Source organism: Palaemon carinicauda, chromosome 19, assembly GCF_036898095.1.
Source record: "Palaemon carinicauda isolate YSFRI2023 chromosome 19, ASM3689809v2, whole genome shotgun sequence".
Classification (NCBI taxonomy): Eukaryota; Metazoa; Arthropoda; class Malacostraca; order Decapoda; family Palaemonidae; genus Palaemon; species Palaemon carinicauda.
This window is the reverse complement of record NC_090743.1, coordinates 108,987,347-109,009,527: the sequence shown is the minus strand read 5'-3', so window position 1 is coordinate 109,009,527 and position 22,181 is coordinate 108,987,347. Positions and strand designations below refer to the sequence as shown.

At 38.8% G+C, this 22,181-nt stretch overlaps 1 protein-coding gene across 1 annotated transcript in view; it reads left to right on the top strand.

Annotated features, from left to right (window-relative positions):
* LOC137658714 (TBC domain-containing protein kinase-like protein) overlaps positions 1 to 22,181 on the top strand; it is a 128,167-nt gene that overhangs the window by 66,987 nt on the left and 38,999 nt on the right. Inside the window, exons 9-11 of the mRNA XM_068393711.1 lie at positions 738 to 878; positions 4,145 to 4,294; positions 9,731 to 9,839. Of these exons, the coding sequence (XP_068249812.1) occupies positions 738 to 878; positions 4,145 to 4,294; positions 9,731 to 9,839 (400 nt within the window). The remainder of the gene's footprint in view (positions 1 to 737; positions 879 to 4,144; positions 4,295 to 9,730; positions 9,840 to 22,181) is intronic.

Genomic DNA, 22,181 nt, shown 5'->3' with positions numbered 1-22,181 from the left:
TCGTATAGCGATTTGTTCGTATTCTGAATTACTCATAAACAGAGGTACAGTAGTTCTGTAATCAAGGCTTCAAAAGGAACATGTTTTTGAATTTATAAATAGATAATTTACAGAATAAAATGGGAAGTTACTATTTGACCCATTTGGTTAGATTTCATGTTAGGTTTACTTGATTTTGGTAACTAGTGTTTAAACATTCTAAATCTCAAAGCAGATAAAAGAATAAGGGGAGAAGGGTAGGCTAGTGGATTTAGATGGCAGTATAAGGTATAGTCCATTTCTTTTAGCGAGTCATATTTGCACCGACTCGCAGCGGTGCCCTTTTAGCTCGGAAAAGTTTCCTGGTCGCTGATTGGTTAGAATTATCTTGTCCAACCAATCAGCGATCAGGAAACTTTTCCGAGCTAAAAGGGCGCCACTGCGAGTCGGTGCAAATATGACTCGCTAAAAGAAATGGACTATAGTGTGCAGGTTAGGGATTGGTTTTTACAATAAGAGGGAGCTAAGGCTCTTGGGCTATTTACTAGGTTTGCTGTATTCATGCAATCCGAGAAGACTAAGTTCTTGGGAGTTTGTGGACTTGTGGTACATTCACTTACTGGTGCCAGCCATCAGATCTGCTGGGAATCACAGGGGAGAGAAAGAGAGAGATTGCCATGTAAATATTTAAAGAATGAATTTAGTTATTATAATTATGACTCTGAAGCTTGAAGGATCATGATGTTTTATTATTACAGGTTAGATGGCAGAGAACAACTGTGTGAGAGGAGTATGAGAGAAATTTACCACTTATGGCAACTTGCAGGTGGTAATGTAGAACAGGAACTGAAGAAACAGAAGCTCATTCGAACCAAGCCTGCCATCCTATCCTTACCAAGGTAAAAGAAGTGTGAAGAATATGCACAGAGAATGAAACATTCAATAACATTAATACAGTATATAATTGGATGAGACTGTTTGGTTAAAGATATTAGTTTTACATTTGAATAAATGCTTTGTTATTCTGGCTTTTATAAATTTCATATGCAGTTCCAGTTGGCCCTGCTGCTTCCTCCGGTGCCTTAGATGACCGCGGAGGTAGCAGCAGTAGGGGATTCAGCATTATGAAGCTTCATCTGTGGTGGATAATGTGGGAGGTTGGGCTGTGGCACCCTAGCAGTACCAGCTGAACTTGGTTGAGTCCCTGGTTAGGCTAGAGGAACGTAGAGAGTAGAGGTCCCCTTTTTTGTTTTGTTTCATTTGTTGATGTCGGCTACCCCCCAAAATTGGGGGAAGTGCCTTTGGTATATGTATGTATGTATATGCTATTCTTCAAAGTTGCATTTGTTCCTACTGTTTATGTAATACAAACTATCAACCTTTGATAGGAGCATGATTTCAGCAAGCCTGGAATGGCTGTAAAATTTTTAACAAGGTAAATATTAGTTACCTGATGGTTGGTGGGTAGGTCCCAGCCACCCAACAGATGGAGCATCCCTCAGTTTGACTTTCACAGTTTTGTCAGCTGATCACTAGTTTTAGAAGACATTTTCTAATTCTATGAAAATCTTGTTTTAAAATAATTTAATTGGGCTTTATTAAATCTTTTTCTACTTTTTTCCTCAATTTCAGGTGCATTTTAACAATGAACAATTTCTTACTTTTTTTCACATTTGGTCGTGATCGAATGATCACAAGCTGCACCTATCAAAATTATGCGCACATACGAGTAACAGAGTATTGTTGATATAATTTCTTAACTTCTTGAAAACATCTTTGTTATAATCTATCAGAGTCTCTCTCTCTCTCTCTCTCTCTCTCTCTCTCTCTCTCTCTCTCTCTCTCTCTCTCTCTCTCTCTCTCTCTCTCTTTGATAGTAGGCGGCTGGGCTTAAGAAATGCTATTCAATTTTGTCAGGTGATCTCTGGTTTTACCTGACAGCAAAACATATATATACAGTATACATTGAATGAAGTTTTAAAAAGATTGGGGTTTTTTGTTGGTGACTGAGCTTCATTTAGGGAGTTGTTTTACTTTTCTGTTACCAATTTAATATATCAAGCGCCTCGGGTGACTTGATTGCTGAGGTGAGATCCTTAAAACCCCAGTTGGCGACACGAAGACCATTGTGTCATCACCATCTTGCCCTGTTGTCACTGGGGTCACAATGACTGTAACAACTAATTCTCTCACCACAAAAGTGGCTTGGCCAAATATAAATGGTCTTGCATTTCCAGTGACTGGAGAGGGTTAAGCAGTTGGCAAACTCAAGCCCCTTTCAAGGTTAACGACTGTACCCCCACCTGTAGCAGGTATCTGGGAGTCTATCTTGTTTGGACCTCTGGTTCCACGGAGACCCCTATTGGTGGAGTAGGGAGTCAGTTCCTGGCTGACCAGAGATGATCCCAGTAGCTGCTGCTGAGGTGGATGCTGTCAAGACAAGGGCCATCCCCAAGCAGAGACCCAAGGCCAAGGTCAAGACGAGACTGGACCAACCTGTACAGCCCGCAACACAGGAGTTTTCCTTTGAAGAAGATCCTGATAGTGATTCCTCTGTCAATCACTCCAGCTCATGCTCAAGTTTCATCGCTGCTGACAGTGCCTCCACTGAGAACACCAGAACCTTGCAATGAGACCGCCATATGTCTGACCTGATCAATGCCTTTGATTCGTGGGAGAGCCCCGAGCTTTTGGTCTTCCAGTTGGAAACTGGCCACAGCTTCTCTCATTTTCTGAGGGATTTTGAGGTATATTGAGCAGGCAGATATACTGAGGAAAGCTCTGGTCAGTGGATTGCTGAACTTGGAATGTTCTTGGCAGGGTAGATCAAACTGGCTTTTTCAGCCTTTGGGGTTTCTGAGCTCTCCTATAAAGAGATGAAGGTCTCCATATTGATTGGCATTTAGGAGCCGTAGAGAGACTGTACACTGGTAGGAGAGCTGATTTCAGCAGCGCCACCAGCAAAATCAGAAAGCCAACGCCATTAAGGAAAAGTGCCAGGAGTTGTATGAACTGGATATTAATGAACCCAGCATCTCTCCTTGGTCTTTGCCCATTCTTCCAGTATACAAGAAAGATAGTACAGTAGTATAAAGTACAGTTGTGTGTGAACTACTGTAAACTTAATAAGTTGACAGTCTCTGATACGTTTCCAATGCCAAACATGGCAGATTCAGCATTTGGACCCCATGAAATCATGTATTTCACAACCCTTTGACCTCTCAGCAGTTGAACTCCTAAAAATAGAGAGAGGTGCGAATTATGCAATGTAGGCTGCTATAAATACTACCAGTTACCCTTAGCGGAGGACAGTAAAGAGTACATGGCTTTCTCTACGGCATTTGGAAACTAGAAATTCAGACGTTTATTGTTTGGACTGAAGAATGCACCTGCAGTGTTCCAGGGAGAAATGCAGACTACCCTGAAATTGCTCCCAAAGGCCAAGATGATTGTCTATATAGATGACATCTTGGTCCTTGGGGATTCTTTTAATGAACACCTGAAACTGATAGTGCATATTTTGGCTACTCTCCAGGAGAGAAGCACAGGCTCAAGATGAAACTGTGTAAGTATTCTTGCTTGCAGGCCAAGATTAAATATCTTAGCCATCTGGTTGGACATTCTGGTATGTATAAGCTATCGTAATATATTCAGAAAGTGGAGAACTTTCCTAAATCTACCACTGTGCTAGAGCTACAAGGATTTCTGACTCTGGTAAACTTCCAAAAGAAGCTCATACCTAAGTGCTCATAGATAGCCAAACTTTTATCCATGAAGACTGGAGGATGAAAATCTCAAGGGGCCAGAAAATTGAAATGGACTGTATACTATACCTGGCCGTAGCAAATGAAGTGAGCGATTGTGGAAATGGTTTTAATTCTTTAACGACAGATGTTTAAAAGAGAGAGCTTTGGCATGGAGGCAAGGTGAAATATAGGTAGGTATGTATTGAAAAAGTAAATTTTACCAATAAAACTCAACTTTTTAATGTAGAGGGTAAGTTTGTGGTCACTTTATAGAAACTAAGTTTGATCTACTTTCTGTTTAGTACTGTTATAACTTTGATCTTTCTTGGATAGGAAGTTGAAATCATATATAGAAATGTGTTTTGTAATCATCTCTTCTTATGTAAATTTTTATAATTTATTTTCATTGGTATTTTCAGTGTGATGGTAATGGAAGGAGAGGTGTTTGGCAGTGGAATAAACCGTCACCGTCTGTTAGAAGCAACGACCATCATTTTACCTCTCAATAACTTACTTAATAGATTATCGCACATTTCTCCGGAAAAATACTATCCTCTTATAACTCAAGGGTAAGTGATTAAAGTTTTATTTGATATCAAACTATTTTTCATATCAGGTAATTGCTTTTGAATTTAATTTTCCATGCGTATATTTCCGCGTATTAGATGACCCTTAAATCCTAAACTTCACCCCTGAAACAACTTATATGAAAATAACATCTTGAATTCAAAATGATGTTTATTAGTATGTTATCGTAGGCCTCAGTATGATAGCTGATAATAAACGTAACCAAACCTTATTTACCTTACATATTATTGGCATATGCACATGACAAATAGCCTTTCATGAAATATTCCATATCAACAATGAAATTAACTTTTATCTAAGAGTTCAACTAACAAAATGTAAACATCAAGTTATGGTTGCATTATCAGCAACCTTTATCTTTCTCTTTCTTTAACCATTTTAATGATTTGAATGGTAGGGTCAATGACAGTAATACAGTGATGCCTCAGGATACGAAAGTAATCCGTTCAGGATACGGTTTCGTATCCTGATTTTTTCGTATCCTGAGTCACGTTTTACATGTAAATAGCCTAATCCGTTTCAAGCCTTACAAAAAGTCACCTTTTCTTTCATAAACACGCTAAACTGTAGTAATAAACATGCAATGCAGCCATTTCTATCATTCAATAATTAACCCAACCGTTAAAAACAGCCTAATCCATTCCAGAAACCACCATGAGATTATTCAATAATGTAGTTATAGCCTAGTTATCCCCTCCAAGCCCTAAGAAAACGGTCCATTTTCTTTACTACTGTATAAAAGTTATGGTACTGTATGTAAAGCATTTGGATCAGTGAAGGTGTATTGTTACCTGTACACTTAAATTAAGGGTTGATACCCTGAAAAAAAAGGTACTGTACTCTCGCCGACGAGTTGGGATCTCGTAAGCTTTTCGTATCCTGAAAATTTTTTCGTATACTGGGGCATAAAAATCTTTGTATCGCTTTTCGTATCCTGAATTTTTCGTAAGCAGAAACTTTCGTATCCAGAGGTATCACTGTAATAAGATTTTTTTTTCATTAAGAATTCATCATGATTCAAATTATCCTCCCTCTTTCCTCATTCTCACAACCATCTTCTCTGTGACATCGAAAGTTCTTGAGGCAGCACAGTTGTTCGATTTCTTGGCGCTTGTATAACTTTAAATATAAAACTAGGCTCGTTCTATTTTCTTTTGCTAATTGTTCCATAATTGACATGGCAACAAGGTGTTGAAAAATTAAACTGATTTACAGCTGAAGTTAGGAAAAATAATTTGGAAATGGAATGTACAATTATTGTTTGTAAGAGTTTAAAAGAATCATAAGACCGCAAAGTTATCATACTGTCATTAGCGGTACAGTATACTGTATTGTTATTGTTGACAACGCCAACAAAATGTTTTTTTTTTTGTTATGCGATGTGTGTAGGAATTTCTAGGGATATGATGAGTAAAATACTTGTAATAACATCATCTTTACTAAAAGCTCATAGTATCATTATTTATCACTTAGATGTGTAAATGCATTTGTTTGTTCGTTATGATTGGCAATGAAACGTAAACAAAACAATAATATAAAATCGCTCTTATTTCATTTACTGTATTTTGAATTTCTAAGGATAAAGTAAGTATAACAAAGTTAGTAGAGTAATAACATCATCATTACATAAGCAATACTTGTAAAATATCTGTTGCTGCAAAAGCTCACCAATACAGAGATGCGTAAATGCGTTCGATTGTTCATTATAATCAGTGATGAACATAAAAAAAACAATAGTTTCTCTTTTAGACTTTGTATTTAGGAGAAGCATGATATAAGATTGCCTTTATTTGATTTATTTTGGATATCATATGATACAGCAAAAGCTAGCCTATGCACTGATGGTTTTGCAATTCACCAGTCATCTTATACAACAGATATGACCTAAATTCATTAAAATTTGCTCTAATTTTCAACCTCAACTTATCCAAAGGTCGTCTGATACACAAAAATATATGGTACTGTTTGTTGTTAGGTTTGTGTTGAGAGAATTGCAATGTCTTTTCATTTTTAAGCCATTACAATTCTGCTTATTGAAATTACCCAAAGAGTCTTAGATATAAAGTTTTTGTGACACTTACTTCATCATTATTACTGTAAAGAGAATGGAAAAAAAGGAAATAAAAGTTTCACTTGAAGTTGGGCATAAGATAAACATATGAAAAGTTAAGATAATAAACTTTTATTTGAATTGTTGTATTATATAACATGAGTGATTATTATTATTATTATTATTATTATTATTATCATTATTATTACTGTTATTATTATTATTATTATTATATATTATTATTATTATTATTAGCCAACCTACAACCTAAACTGGAAGATCAAAATTCTACAAGCCTAAGGGTTTTAATAGAAAAAACAGGCTAGTGTTGAAAGGCAGTAGAGAATTAATGGATAAACTATACTGTAAATGATTGGAGATTATAAAGTACTGAAGATCAATAACAGTACTGAATAGGTAAGATGCATTTAATGACTTTTGTCAACCGGTTTGATTGAAAAGCATTTACAACAATATGGTCCCAGGTGGAATAAGACTTCTAGAATACTATGTATTATTGAGCCTTATGATGGATAAGGCAAAATTATTAGAAGTAGCTGCACACCTGGTACAATGAGCTGGATGGGACAATCTTGGGGGATCTGAATACAAAGGATGGTAAAAATTATGACAAATATTATACAACGTGCACAAAGAACTAAGTTAACAAAGGTTAACAACCATGTCAGATTAATATCTAGATCAGGGATGAGGGACTTGATAGACCAAGTTTTTATCAAACAAAGTAAGATGGGTGTCATCAACTTAGGACCAGACTGGAGAATAATATAAAAAAAATGTGGTAGAATGAAAGAATTAAAAAATTTCTTTCGGATAGATTTATCACCAAAAATCATAACCGGCATTTCAGATATGCTTATTTTTTTGTACAGTTGAAGGAGAAAACGACTGAATGCGAGTCTCAAAGTTAAATTTGCTATCTACCAAGAAATGCCCCTAGAAATAAAATTATACACAGTTACACAGACATACCCAATGAAAAGATGTAGATGTTTTAGGAACCACTGTCCTTAATTTACTTAAATTATACCTTGAGTTTTGCTGGCGTTCAACCTCAATCTCTATTATTTCTATAAAACTCCCCTCCTTTGTCCCCAAAGCTGACTCGATATTGACATTACCCCAATAAACTAAAAAATTTCTGTTTTTTTTTTTTTCCTTCAAAAGGCTGTGCCTCCTGCCCACCAATGTGACAACTGGTGGTTACAGTTAACCGAACAAAGTCGGTACTGTTGCTTTATAACCAACAAATGTTTTTTCATACCCCAGTAGTGTAAACCATAGATTTTCTCTTTTGCAGATTTCCACCATGTCACTTTTTGCTCACATAGATTCAGATTTAGAACATTTAGAAAAATCATGACTAAAATGTTTCTTTAACATTATCTTAGGCTAAATGCAATTGTAATTTTAAGACAAAAAATTTACTAAAACATTTTCAAATGGCATCTTTGGAAAAGGAAGTTCCGATTACATCAAAGAATGGTTTTCTTTGGCCAGTAAGGGCTATTAAAGTAATATTGCCAAAACTAGTAAGGGTAATGTTCTTAATTTGTTTAGTCTGGTCTTCAAATTGTCCTTAGTTCAAATGCTCATCTTTTCTGGAATAAAGATTGGTTGCAGAGGCTTCTATGGAGTTGCTTCTTAATCAAAGGAAAGATTTGTAAGTTAGAGTGCGTGATATTAGAGATGAAGCTACATCACTGAATTTTGTAGGGCTCTGTCTCTGGAAGAGTTTTAGTTGCAGATCAGGCTTAACAAATTGCTATTCACCAAGAATTATCTTGCAGAGTCCTGGTTCTCTTATCAAGAGTACTGTTATTTAGGTACATTGTAATGGATGAATTTAATTAGTTTTTAGAGGTATTTAGGATAACTGTGGCTGTAACAGATGCATTTCTATATAAGGCTAGTCTGGTGTATAAATGAGTATTTTTGTTATTTTTTTTTAAGGACTTTAAATTTCCTATCTCTTTCCTTCATGACCCACGTCCTTCAGTGTGTGTGTGTGAGACAGCAATATGAATATCAGGGAGGCTCATAGAAATTAATGAAATTTTAATAGTAAAATTTGTTATTTTTATACCCACCTGATTTTCATATACATGCCCACTTTCCTCCCTGACTTTGAGGTCAAGAGGATAGGATACAAGTTTTTACATCGAGACTGAATTAGGTCAACTTTAACCGCCAGATGTCACCTTTGTGGCACCATTTAAAGGAAAGAAAATGGAAACTTTGGTGTAACATCAATATTAAGTCAGCTTTGGGGACAAAGTAATATGAACATCAGGCGAGTATAGAAATAAAAAAATTTATTACAGTATTCAAATTCAATTATTTTTACACCATGCACTCATTTTAGCTAGCTTTCTATCAAGGGATTCAACAACCACAAGTCTACAATCAAGAGATAGAATTGATACAAAGAGTAGCATTATCTGCATATGCACAAAACATGTTCTCAAAGGTAAACCACATACAGGATTCATGTTACAGTATTATGAAATGTAATGGGACAAGAACACTACCTTGAGGAACACCATATGTTATATTCCTGTAGTCATGGGTTATGATGCACAACAAATCACCATTTTAACTTCAATATGTATTTAGGAAAACTTTCTTCTGCATAGAAGAGATCAATGTTTTACATCACGTCATCTCATTTTTACATCAGAAATACACATTCGTCAGTACAGTTTTGCCGTATACTGAGTAAAAGAGATAAGCTCTTACCTGGTATTACTGGCAATGAAAAAGTGAATTACTCACTTACAATCTTTGAATAAGACTTCAAGCTCAAGAAAGTTTGTGACAAAATTTTATAAAGGATCTTTAATCAGTACTAAACTTTGAACTTTTATTTATGGATACATTTGTTCTATTATAAAGACTTCAATAGGTTAGTTTAATTTACAGGGATTTGTTAGATAAGAAAAATCCTTAAATAAAATTTCAATATTTGAAATGAGAAGATTTCAGAAATGTTAATGAAGTTTGAGGATCCACAGGGTGTTACGTGAGTCTTTTCTGTTTTTGGGACTTCATGTTTTGGAAATACAGTACAGTGCTATATTTTCATAGTAAAAGCTACAGACTCTTTGATATACCCATCAAATAATCTTATTAATTACTCTAATAGCATAAGAAAGGTGTTATAACTGTACTCCATGTCAGGGAATTCAATACTAAGATATGTGTTTCATCAAGTGGTTATGCAAATATTATACATTTTTGAAAAGGTGAGCTATGAAGTACTAAATTATCTATTCGAGATTTTTTTTCTTTTGTATTAAAGAAAGAGAGTGGTAGAATTATCAATAGCTTCGACATTTTTATACAGAGAATGTGGCACAGATGATATGGAAATGAGTCAACTCCCTTTGGTAATTAGAGAGCGTGACGTTGAGTACCAATTTCATCGTCTTCTTATCATTGGAAGACTTCTACAAGTAAGTAGAGTATAATAGATTATAGTTTATAGTTCTGAATAAACTGAAGTATAAATTTAATTTATGTATTCCTTTTAAGTATGAAAAATAATTTTTATATTTATTATTTAGTTACTTACCTGGTAGTCATCTTGCTTTAATCATCAAAGACACCGGCCTCCCAACCTTTAGAAATCTCTCTCTCTCTCTCTCTCTCTCTCTCTCTCTCTCTCTCTCTCTCTCTCTCTCTCTCTCTCTTTTTTTTTATCGCCCCTCACCTTTGATGCTCACTAGACCCAACAGTTGTCACCACTGGGTGAACACACCCCATTCCTATTACTCTCAAAAACCTCAAGAACCGGGGTAAAAAATGTCTTGACATCCCTAAATGTGTGCAGAGAATTAGATGACTGCTAGGTCAATGCAGTAGTACCTCGGATTATGAGTCTAATTTGTTTTTGGCGCAATCTCCCAACCTAATATGCTCATATTCTAAAACAATTTTTCCCATGGCTGACATGAGGGATACGAGAGAGGAGGACAAGGAGTGAGGGTTACTAATTGGAAGGAGAATATCCCTCCATGAGCATTTCTGGTAGAATATCAAAGAGTTCTTTCTCATGAAAGAACATTCGCTATCACTAACTGAATCAGTTTATTTACGTTTTATGAACGCTTGATTCTCTTATTTCTTACATTCCATTCAATTTTGATATGGAAACTATCTAAAGACAATTCTTTTGTTGTTTCTATAAAATTATGTGAAAATGAGGTAAAATTGACATGAACACAACGTGAACACTGCCTGTTTGGTGTATAGGCTTCAAAATATTTTACAGCTTTTCTCCTTAGTACTTTTCCGCAAAATATGTGCATACAGAGGGAAATATTTGCTTGTATACCTAATTAAAATTTCATACTCGTATACCAAATGAAATTTCATATATGTATACCGATTGAAATTGCCTTTTCCTATACCGATTGAAATTTTCGCTTCCTATTTCATGCTCGTATACCAAAATGAAATTTTCTTATATCGAAATGGATGTATTCTGAGTTACTCGTAAACCAAGGTAATAATGTATGCTCTGTCAAATTAAATAAAACTATATTCTGTACTGTACTTACAGTTGTGATAGGTATGTAATTGTCAAATTTATTTAAATTGAATCTTCATTGAAAATCCCTTCATTTTTTAGAGAATCTATAGTTTATTTATCATACCAAAGTCCAAGCCAATGCTAATACAGCAGTGAGAATGCGTAGACAGAAATCTATTTTAATCATATCTTTCTCAATGATTTGGGACCCTTTTAGATCTGAAAAAAATCTTGAACTTTTGATCACTCCTGTTATACAGAATTAATAACATATCTTCTCCCTATCTCAACATCTCTTTAGTTAGCCCACCTGATACCCTGAATTTAGTGACTGGCTTCTATTGACACTTGACTTGGTACTCCAGAAAATTAGCCCGACTTGCTGAAATAATAAGGCTAGTCATCTGACTCGTCTATAAACGCCTAACATCTTAAGATTACATGGCAGTCTAAAACCTTTAGTGTACTATCCTACATTATAGTGGTCTGCGGACTTCGGCCGGACGTAGCACTTAGACTTCCTATTGTCAGAATGCCGACTACACTCCAACACTGCACTACAAAAACATGCTATGGATTGCCCAAGAGATCTGGGCAAAAGAAAAATATCACCAAAAAATGGGCACTCGGCACCACCCCTTGATTTACTTCTGGGCAAGGGGACCCAGCAATAATCTTAGACCTTCCCTCTGATTTTATCGTTCAGTATGCCGACCCCACCCCACGGGATTCTTTCTTTAGAAATTACTGTATAGCTTGAATCTTAGGTAAGATTTTCTGCTTGCCAATTTTTCAGGATACTAATTCATAAAAATAAAAAATATCTAAAGGCTGGGATTCAATTCAGGTTCTTAGAAGTGAACAAACATACTGAACAATTCATAAAAAAGTTATTTTTATTTAGAAACTAACATCCAAAGGAAAAGAAATGGAGAAAAAGATGTCCTTTGATTTAAAAGAATAATTGAACAAGAATACCTAGAAGGGAAAATTAATACCAAGATAAAAATTACTGTAATAATACATACAAGGCATAAATTTATTACTAAAGTTAGAACTTTAGTAGACTTGGCATGGACACTTTGATATAATTAGTGAAGAACTTCACAAGACCCTCTTCACTAAAAGAACGTATCTATCCATCGCTAGCTGGAGCGTCAGTCTTGGCACTTGCTGTTTCTTGAACTACTTTTTCAAGGGCTTCCGTATTAAGAATTTCCTTAGAGCATCCCTCCTCATCACCGTCGTCATCGTCATCAGCAACATCTATGAACTGTGGGAAACTCATACACTTCTTTTATGTCCATAGGTTCATTTTGTACTGGGGTCTGGTCAGATCCTTCATCAATTTGTTCAATTTGAGTACAGTACTCATGTTATAAGCTACTAATCGTTCTTCGAAACTCGACAGCATGGCCTATTTAAAGTATTCTTATATTTGTGAAAACTCCAGTTCTTGACAGAAACTCACTAATGACATGAGGCTAAATGATATGAATCTACAGTATATGCATTTGTGCAACTTAGTATGGTATTACTGTAATACGTTTTCTATTAATAATGCCAAAACTTTCCTCCTTCGCACATTCACTTGTCCTTCACCAGTTGTCATTTTAGTAGTAGTGACTGGCTAGATAACTATGATACTGTACATCTCAAATTTTGATCTCATTTTCTAGTATTTGGAGCTACAGTCACATTGCCCTACATGGAGTAGGGTACTGCATCAATCTGAAACAAAAAGAATATAGATTTTTTTTTTGGACATTTTAAGATGGGATTAGAACACATACGGTAATTAGAATGAAAATAATATGAACAAATTTTGTCAATACAGACTCTGTTATTATAACATTAGAAGCTACTTAGCAACTGCCTGCCACAGGGATACTTATCTATCCTGACTATTAAGATGTGTAGCTAGAAAACTTTCCCAATAACTTGTTAAATTCAAGGACTCCATCAACTGATCCTATTTATGAGAAGCTTGATTGATTGCAATAAAGGCAAGATATGCTAACATGTTAGAATGTATATGAGTCAAAAGTGTCAGTCAGATTATAAAAGAGGCAAGTGGTGCTAGCATGTCACAAGTCCAATGACATATTTAAGAAGAAGATATATATTATATATTTGATGCAACTGTTGTCAGCCTGAAGAGGTGCTGCTAAAGGCTTATTAAATATTTGTTATAGATTGCATCCGGCAGGGTACATAGTATAATTTCTGTAATATTAGATTAGGGTAGGTTATGATAAGTTTATCGTGATATACAATTTTATTAGGACGTTTTAACTTATACAGTACTTTGAAGTGAGACCTAACTTCCTTCAAATGCTTCAAGAGTGCTGTGCCTGACATTATAGGCATAATATGCTATGCCACATTGTAAATAATGGTACAGGAAGGTCGCTTATCTGGGCATGATCCACTGGGAGGAGGGAAATGGGGATCCAAATCTTGACTCGGTCTTCTGTCTCAAAATCTGATGGTCTTCATGACATTTGATTGTAGAGAGGCACGAGGCTCACAGTGGAAGGATCTGGACCAAATTGAGGGATTGAGGTTTGCATGAAAGCAGTCAACTCTATGTGCTGTGTATCATCTGAACCCTTACCACATGGTACACCAGATTCCTAGGCACAACATAAATAAGCATAGGGATAGCATCTGGATTGATTAGGGTAGGAACACTGCCACTACCCAAAGGAGCATTAGCCCCTCAGACCACTTGAACCAATCATTAACCTGAATGCAACCTTCTACTGCCATGTAAATCCACAAGGCTTCTATCTCGGAATCAAATTTCGAGGTTTGGAATGTCTAGATACTACCTACCTAAATCAAGTGAATTTTTCAATATTAAACTTACCCGATAATCATGTAGCTGTCAACTCTGTTGCCCGACAGAATTCTACGGAAGGGATACGCCAGCGATCGCTATACAAGAGGGGGGTGTACTCACAAGCGCCACCTGTGGCCAGGTACTGCAGTACTTCTTGTTGACACCACTTCAATTTTTCCTCTGTCGTGCTTCCAGCAAGACGTTCATGGATACGCTTATAATTTTGGAGTCTTGTTCACGGTTTTTGGTGAAGTATTGCTCTAAGATTTCAGCTTTCGCTATTCAGGAAGTTCTATTATTAGCTTAGCTAGCTTTTGGAATTAATTTGATTAATTATGGTGACGAAGAGAGTATGAACTCTCTTTCACCTTTAAATGGCCGACCCTTCCCTTAGACGGAAGTGTTGGTGTCTAAGAGAGTATAGACTCTCTTTCTTAATTTTGCTTAACAAAAGTTATAGATTTATTTTATATCTCTCCGCCTTTTATAGGCCTCTTCGATTAACTTCCTTTTATTATAAAATTATTAAAATTAATTTTTATATTTGTTTATATTCGACCTTTCCTAATAGTAGGCGGTCTTTTCTTGTACCGAAGTTAATTAACATTGAGCCCGTCATTTCGGTTTTACCTGTTAACATATTATGCTATTTTAATGTTTTTGAAAGAATTTCTTTGATAGTCTCGTACTGTTTCAAAGTTGAACTAACGTTTTGTTTTGTCTCTGCAGTTGTTGACGTTCAGAACGTTCAACTTGCGCTCTATCGTTACGATAGAGAGAGAATTTTCACGGTGTCACGTTGCAGTAAGAGTAAACCGTTTATAACGTTTTGTTCATTCTTTCTTAGCTTAATGGTTTTAATTAACAATAATATGTTTTAACGAGTATATATGATTGGGCTCTTCTCTCAGGTTCTAAGTCTAGAGAGAGAGAGAGAGATAGAGACGGAGGGAGAGAGAGCTGGATAAACGTTTCGTTCAAGCGAGTAACGTTGTTATCGTTTTTGCTCTTCTCCCTAGTCTCTTTAGGGGAAGAAGGTAAACGTTTCTAGAGTTTATTCTTGTTCTCAAGCTTTATGCGGTGAGAGATTTTAAACGTAGTTTATTTGATCTAGTGTTTAGTCTCTTTCCAGCCACTGAATTATTTATCTTTCATTAGATTTTTCTGTTACATTGTAATTCTGTTTTCGCAATTACTAACTTTTAAAGAAGGATAGAATTGCGTGTTTCAGGTACAAACCACTTAAAGTTTCGAGTTCAGTGAAATAAGTGCAAACAGAAATTCAGAAGTGATAAGTGATTAGCGCAAAGTGTGTCAGTGTTGTGCGTGAGGGTACTTCTTGCGTGCCAGTCGTCCTCCCAGTCCGGGACCTCTTGCAAGCTCCCAAGCCCAGGGGAGAAGCAATGTCGAAGGGCAAAAGGGTTCGGCAGGCCTTGATCGGCGCACAGAAGTATCCTCGGTGGTTGCGGGCGTGTCTTACAGAGACCGTCACTCCCACCCGCAGACGATTGAGCCCTTATTTTACTCGTCTGCAGAAGAAATTTCGGGGAGATAACGCTGGACTCAGGTCTCAAGACCTCTTAAACGTAAAGTCCAGACCTCTAGAGTTCAACAACCCGGATGCAGTCATTGGGTTAGCTCTGACTCTCCGCAGTCATCAGGTGACTGCACACCTCCTAAGAGAGGTAAGGTGATGCCGCAACAGACCTCATCTTCTGTTAAGGCTTTGCCTCAGCAGACCTTAGCGTCTGCCGACCCCAAGATGACTTTGCTGCAGTCCATGCAGTCACAGCTTGCGGTCTTAATGCGTGAGTGTCAGGCTGAGAAGGTTACACCTCCTCCTGCGATCGCTCCGCCTCACCGCAGTCCAGTCTGCCAGGCGTACGATGTTGAGGTTCCTCTGGATACCTTATACTGAGTTGCCAGTTACCAGCGGTGTGCAGCAACCTCCGCCTTCCTTAAGGCAACCTCAGCAATGGGAGCAGGAATCTTATGCCTTACTTCCTCCGCTTCCGCTTGCGGTTCCACCAGCGAGGCAACAATCTCTTGAGGTACGACAACCTCTTCCATCAATGAGGCAGCCACCTCAGCACTCGCTGCAGCTTAGGCTAGCACCTCAGGAACCTCAACTCGCGAGACAAGAACTGCGTTCTGCGCAGCCGCTACCTCAACTCTCGCAGCTCACACCTCAGGAACCTTAACTCGTTCCTCAGGAACCTGCTACTGCGCATCCGCAACCCTTACAGCAAGCGCAACTCTAGAGGCAGCAACCTCATGCTATGAGTCAGCCACCTCAACGCATGCATCTGCCACTTTCTCCTCAACTTGAGCCTCTTCCCATTCAACTTGGAAATAACAAATGACAATAATAACACCTCATTACTTTCATAACTTGCATTTGTAATCATATACATGTATGCCTACACAAACATTATGATAATGGAGGTTATTTGTATTACTTATATAAAATATATATGTATTCCTTGCAATATATTTTTAACAATATCGCAAAATATGGCAAAAATATCTTCAAAACAAAAATGAATCATGAGTTATGAATGTAAGGTAAATATTATGTTGATATTAAAACCCCATGCAAGCATGCATGAAGTAATGCAGTGTTGCCAACAGGGCGAGTTTCCCTTTCCTGAGGTGAAGTAGATTATAGTACATTTAGTGTAGCTTAATTCTACGATTATCATGCCGGCTATCAAATTCATCAACAAAACAGTCTAAATCAATTCCCTCGGCACGTGCACTTTCAATGGACGGTAATGCGATATTACTCACTCTAGCACTGGTCATGGAATTTCTGAGAAATGTTACACGCCATGCAACACGCTCTGCTTACCTTACAGCATGCTCTACATACAGCATGCTCTGCATACAGCATGCTCTGCATACAGCATGCTCTGCATACAACATGCTCTGCATACAGCATGCTCTGCATTCAGCATGCTCTGCATACAACATGCTCTACATACAGCATGCTCTGCATACAGCATGCTCTGCATACAACATGCTCTGCATACAGCATGCTCTGCATTCAGCATGCTCTGCATACAACATGCTCTGCATACAGCATGCTCTGCATTCAGCATGCTCTGCATACAACATGCTCTACATACAGCATGCTCTGCATACAGCATGCTCTGCATACAACATGCTCTGCATTCCTTACCGCATGCTTCTCAGTCACACATCTTTGGTTGTTGCCAACTCACTAGACTGTCAAGCAGTTTCATAACGTTGCCTTCTAGTCTGCTGCTTTTGCACCATTGAAACCCTCACTGAGAGAACTTAGCTTTTCTCGGATATGGTCCCTGTAGATGAGAAAGTGCTTTTCTCCCTCCTTCTGATATTCCCTTGAGGACTCTGTCATTTGGAGAGGAGCCTTTAGCTGCGTAGCCTCCTATGGACTTTTATTTAAGCATAACATGCTTCCAGGGAAGGTAATGGTTCCACTTCAGTCACTAACCCCGTCTGTTACCACACCTGCTCCCATAGACCTTGAGCTGTGTTGCAAGACATGCAGTCCAAGCTTAGTCCTTGTTAAAGGATTTTTTGTTTACGGAGTCAGTGTGTCACTGGGAAGACGTTCAACAACCAGCAGAAGTGACTTGTTGTGACGCAGTGCGGCAACCTCAGCAACCCGATAAGGAGTTGTCTGTACGACCCAGACAGTCTAGACAGCTTCGGGTTGTCACTGTACTTCCTCGCTTCCCCATGGTTGACAGTTCACAGACTGTGCAGCAGTACCATGATCTTGTGTCCGGCTCCGTCAGACGACTGGCTTTTAAGAGCTCCCACAAGTCGTCGCTGTCTGGAGATTCTCAGATGGACTATGGATCTGACCAAGGAACTGGGCCTCCTGGTCAATTTTGAGGAGTCTCAGCTCATCCCATCCCAGACCATTGTCTCCCTGGGTATGGATCTTCAGAGTCGAGCTTTTCGGGCTTTTCCGTCGGCCCCAAGGATCTTCCAAGCCCTAGAATGCATCCAGAGCATGCTGAGAAGGAACCAATGCTCAGTCAGGTAGTGGATGAGTCTAACAGGGACACTTTCATCGCTGGCCCTGTTCATCGTGTTAGGGAGACTCCACCTCCCCCCCTTCAGTATCATCTAGCTGCTCACTGGATAAAGGACATGACGCTAGAGACGGTCTCAGTTCCTGTTTCCGAAGAGAGGAGGTCTTCTCTCGCGTGGTGTAAGAACAGCTTTCTTCTCAAGGAAGTCTACCTTTGGCTGTTCAGAAACCCGACCGCCGTCTCCTCTCGGACACATCAGACACGGGCTGGGGTGCGACTTTGGACGGACAGGAATGCTCGGGAACATGGAATCAGGAGCAAAGGACACTTCACATCAATTGCAAGGAGTTGTTGGTGGTTCTTCTGGCCTTGATAAACTTCAAGTCCCTCCAGCTTAACAAAGTGGTGGAGGTGGACTCTGACAACACCACAGCCCTGGCTTACATCTTCAAGCAGGGAGGGACTCTTTCGTGAAGTTGTTCTAGATCGCAAGGGACCTCCTCATCTGGTCTAAAGATCGAAAGCTCACGCTGGTAACGAGGTTCATTCAGGGCGGTATGAATGTCATGGCAGATCACCTCAGCCGGAAGGGTCAGGTCATCCCCACAGAGTGGACCCTTCACAAGAATGTTTGCAGCAGACTTTGGGCCCTGTGGGGTCAGCCAACCATAGATCTGTTCGCTACCTCGATAACCTAGAGACTCCTGTTGTATTGTTCTCCGATTCCAGACCCAGCAGCAGTTCACGTGGATGCTTTTCTGCTGGATTGGTTCCATCTCGACCTGTATGCATTCCCGCCGTTCAAGATTGTCAACAGGGTACTTCAGAAGTTCTCCTCTCGCAAAGGGACACGGCTGACGTTGGTTGGCTCCGCTCTGGCCCGCGAGAGAATGGTTCTTAGAGGTACTGCAATGGCTGGTCGACATTCCCAGGACTCTTCCTCTAGGAGTGAACCTTCTACGTCTACCTCACGTAAAGAAGGTACACCCAAACCTCCACGCTCTTCGTCTGACTGCCTTCAGACTTTCGAAAGACTCTCAAGAGCTAGGGGCTTTTCGAAGGAGGCAGCCAGAGCGATTGCCAAAGCAAGGAGAACATCCACTCTCAGAATCTATCAGTCTCAAGGGGAAGTCTTCCGTAGCTGGTACAAGACCAATGCAGTTTCCTCAACCAGTACCACTGTAACCCAGATTGCTGACTTCCTGTTATATCTAAGGAAAGTAAGATCCCTTTCAGCTCCTACGATCAAGGGTTACAGAAGTATGTTGGCAGCGGTTTTCCGCCACAGAGGCTTGGATCTTTCCACCAACAAAGATCTACAGGACCTCCCTAGGTCTTTTGAGACCTCAAAGGAACGTCGGTTGTCCACTCCAGGCTGGAATCTAGACGTGGTCCTAAGGTTCCTTATGTCATCAAGATTTGAACCTCTCCAATCAGCCTCTTTTTAGGACCTCACATTAAAAACTCTTTTCCTCGTGTGCTTGACAACAGCTAAAAGAGTAAGTGAGATCCACGCCTTCAGCAGGATCATTGTTTTCACATCTGAAACGGCTACATGTTCCTTGCAGCTCGGTTTTTACTAAACGAGCTTCCTTCACGTCCTTGGCCTAAGTCGTTCGAGATCCCAAGCCTGTCCAACTTGGTGGGGAATGAACTGGAGAGAGTACTTTGCCCAGTTAGAGCTCTTAGGTACTATCTAAAAAGGTCTTAACCTTTACGAGGACAATCAGAAGCCTTATGGTGTGCTATCAAGAAACCTTCTTTTCCAAGTTCTAAGAACTCAGTTTCTTACTATTCAGGCTTCTGATTAGGGAAGCACATTCTCATCTGAAGGAAGAAGACCTTGCTTTGCTGAAGGTAAGGACACATGAAGTGGGAGCTGTGGCTACTTCAGTGGCCTTCAAACAGAGCCATTCTCTGCAGAGTGTTATGGATGCAACCTATTGGAGAAGCAAGTCAGTGTTCGCATCATTCTATCTCAAAGATGTCCAGTCTCTTTACGAGTACTGCTACACCCTGGGACCATTCGTAGCAACGAATGCAGTAGTAGGCGAGGGCTCAGCCACTACATTCCCATAATCCCATAACCTTTTAACCTTTCTCTTGAATACTTTTTATGGGTTGTACGATCGGCTAAGAAGCCTTCCACATCCTTGTTGATTTGGCGGGTGGTCAATTCTTTCTTGAGAAGCGCCGAGGTTAAAGGTTGTGATGAGGTCCTTTAGTATGGGTTGCAGCCCTTGATACTTCAGCACCTTAGAGTTGTTCAGCCTCCTAAGAGGAACGCTGCGCTCAGTAAGGAAGACGAACTTATTTAAGGCAGAGTAATGGCTCAAGTCGACTTCCTTACCAGGTACTTGTAATTTCATTGTTATTTTGAATAACTGATAATATGAAATACGGGATACTTAGCTTCTTGATATACATGTACACTGGTTTTCACCCACCTCTCTGGGTGTGAATCAGCTACATGATTATCGGGTAAGTTTAATATTGAAAAATGTTATTTTCATTAGTAAAATAAATTTTTGAATATACTTACCCGATAATCATGATTTAATTGACCCACCCTTCCTCCCCATAGAACCAGTGGACCGAGGAAAAATTGAAGTGGTGTCAACAAGAAGTACTGCAGTACCTGGCCACAGGTGGCGCTTGTGAGTACACCCCCCTCTTGTATAGCGATCGCTGGCGTATCCCTTCCGTAGAATTCTGTCGGGCAACAGAGTTATCGGGTAAGTATATTCAAAAATTTATTTTACTAATGAAAATAACATTTTTCGTAAAACCTAAACAAATGGAACAATAGTCACCTCATTGATTTCTGACAATTTTTTTCATCAAAATAATGATGTTCTAATCAATGAAGACTTTAAATCACACAATAACTCCATTGAATTATTTAAAATTTCAATTCTCTACATAGTTTTGTAAAAATATTCATAGCATACATAATCATAAGCAAATCATAAGTAAAGCTACTCACAGGTCTGGTAACTGCCTGGACCTCGTATACACAGACTCCCCTGGGGTTATAACAAGTAAGATTGGTTTGCTTGTCGGGACATCTGATCATGCCTTGATTTCATTAGTAATGAAGACTGAGCAGCCTGTCCGTGATGTATCTTACTCATGTAAGATTTATACTCAAGCAGACTGGAATGGGATTTTGCATGATCTTTTGGGCTTGAATTGGTCACAATTGTATAGTAGTGTTGATTCTGTTGTCCCTTTGAATGAGAATCTAGTCAACATAATTGATAGGCGTATCACTTCTCGTGTGCTAAGGTACCAAGTGAAGGACAAACCGTGGTTCAGTGATGATTGTGGACATGCTTATTTGGAGAAGCAGGAGGCCTATCATCTTTGGAAGGGTAACAAATCGGATCCGACCTGGAATAACTATACTCGGTTTAGAGCTTTTGCTCAGAGAGTTTATGCCTCATCTGAAAAGGAATACAATCTAACCATAAGAGAAACTGTTTCTGGTACAACTCAGGAACATAAGTGGTGGACTACCCTTAAATCTGCACTCTTTGGTGTAGATACAACAGTTCCTCCTTTACTTAAACCAGATGGCTCAGTCACTCACTGTCCAAAGGAAAAGGCAACCCTTTTGGCTGATGTGTTTGACAGTAAACAGAGTAATGATTGATTGATTGATTTTAAGTTCTCTGGCAACAGAGTACTAATGAGAAACTCGAACTTCCTCATTCCTGTTTTCCCGAGGCTAAACTAACTAGTATACCTTTTCTGTCTCGTGAAATTAAAGCTCTGTTGATGGACCTTGATGCTAATTGAGGTGTAGACCCAAATGGTATTTTTCCTTTGTTTTCTATAAAGACTACAGATTTCTTATTCCAAAGTTATCTGTTATTATGCACAAGTTAGCAAGAAGAGTAGCTTTTAGCAATTGCTGGAGAATTGGTAATGTTACTCCACTATGTAAATGTGTTTGTGGTAGCTCAAGTCCAACTAATTACTGCCCAATTTCCATAACTCCCATACTATCTAAAGTTTTTGAATGTCTTCTGGCAAAACGTCTTGATAGGTTTGCTGAAGGTAATCATCTGTTCCATAGTTTTCAATTTAGTTTTTATAAAGGCCTTGGAGCATGTGATGCCCTTCTTACAATCTCCAATGCTGTACAGAAATCCCTTGATTGTGGTCAGGAGGTTTGTATGATTGCCCTTGATTTTAGTGCTGCCTTTGACCATGTTAAACATGAGGCGCTTTATTTCTAAATCAAACAGTTGGGAGTGGATGGGTCATTTCTTAGCATCATTATTGAATTTTTAAGTAATACTGTAGATCTCAAAGAGTTGTTGTTGATGGCACCATAGTGAGTATAGGAATGTGATATCTGGTGTTCCACAGGGTAATGTTCTTG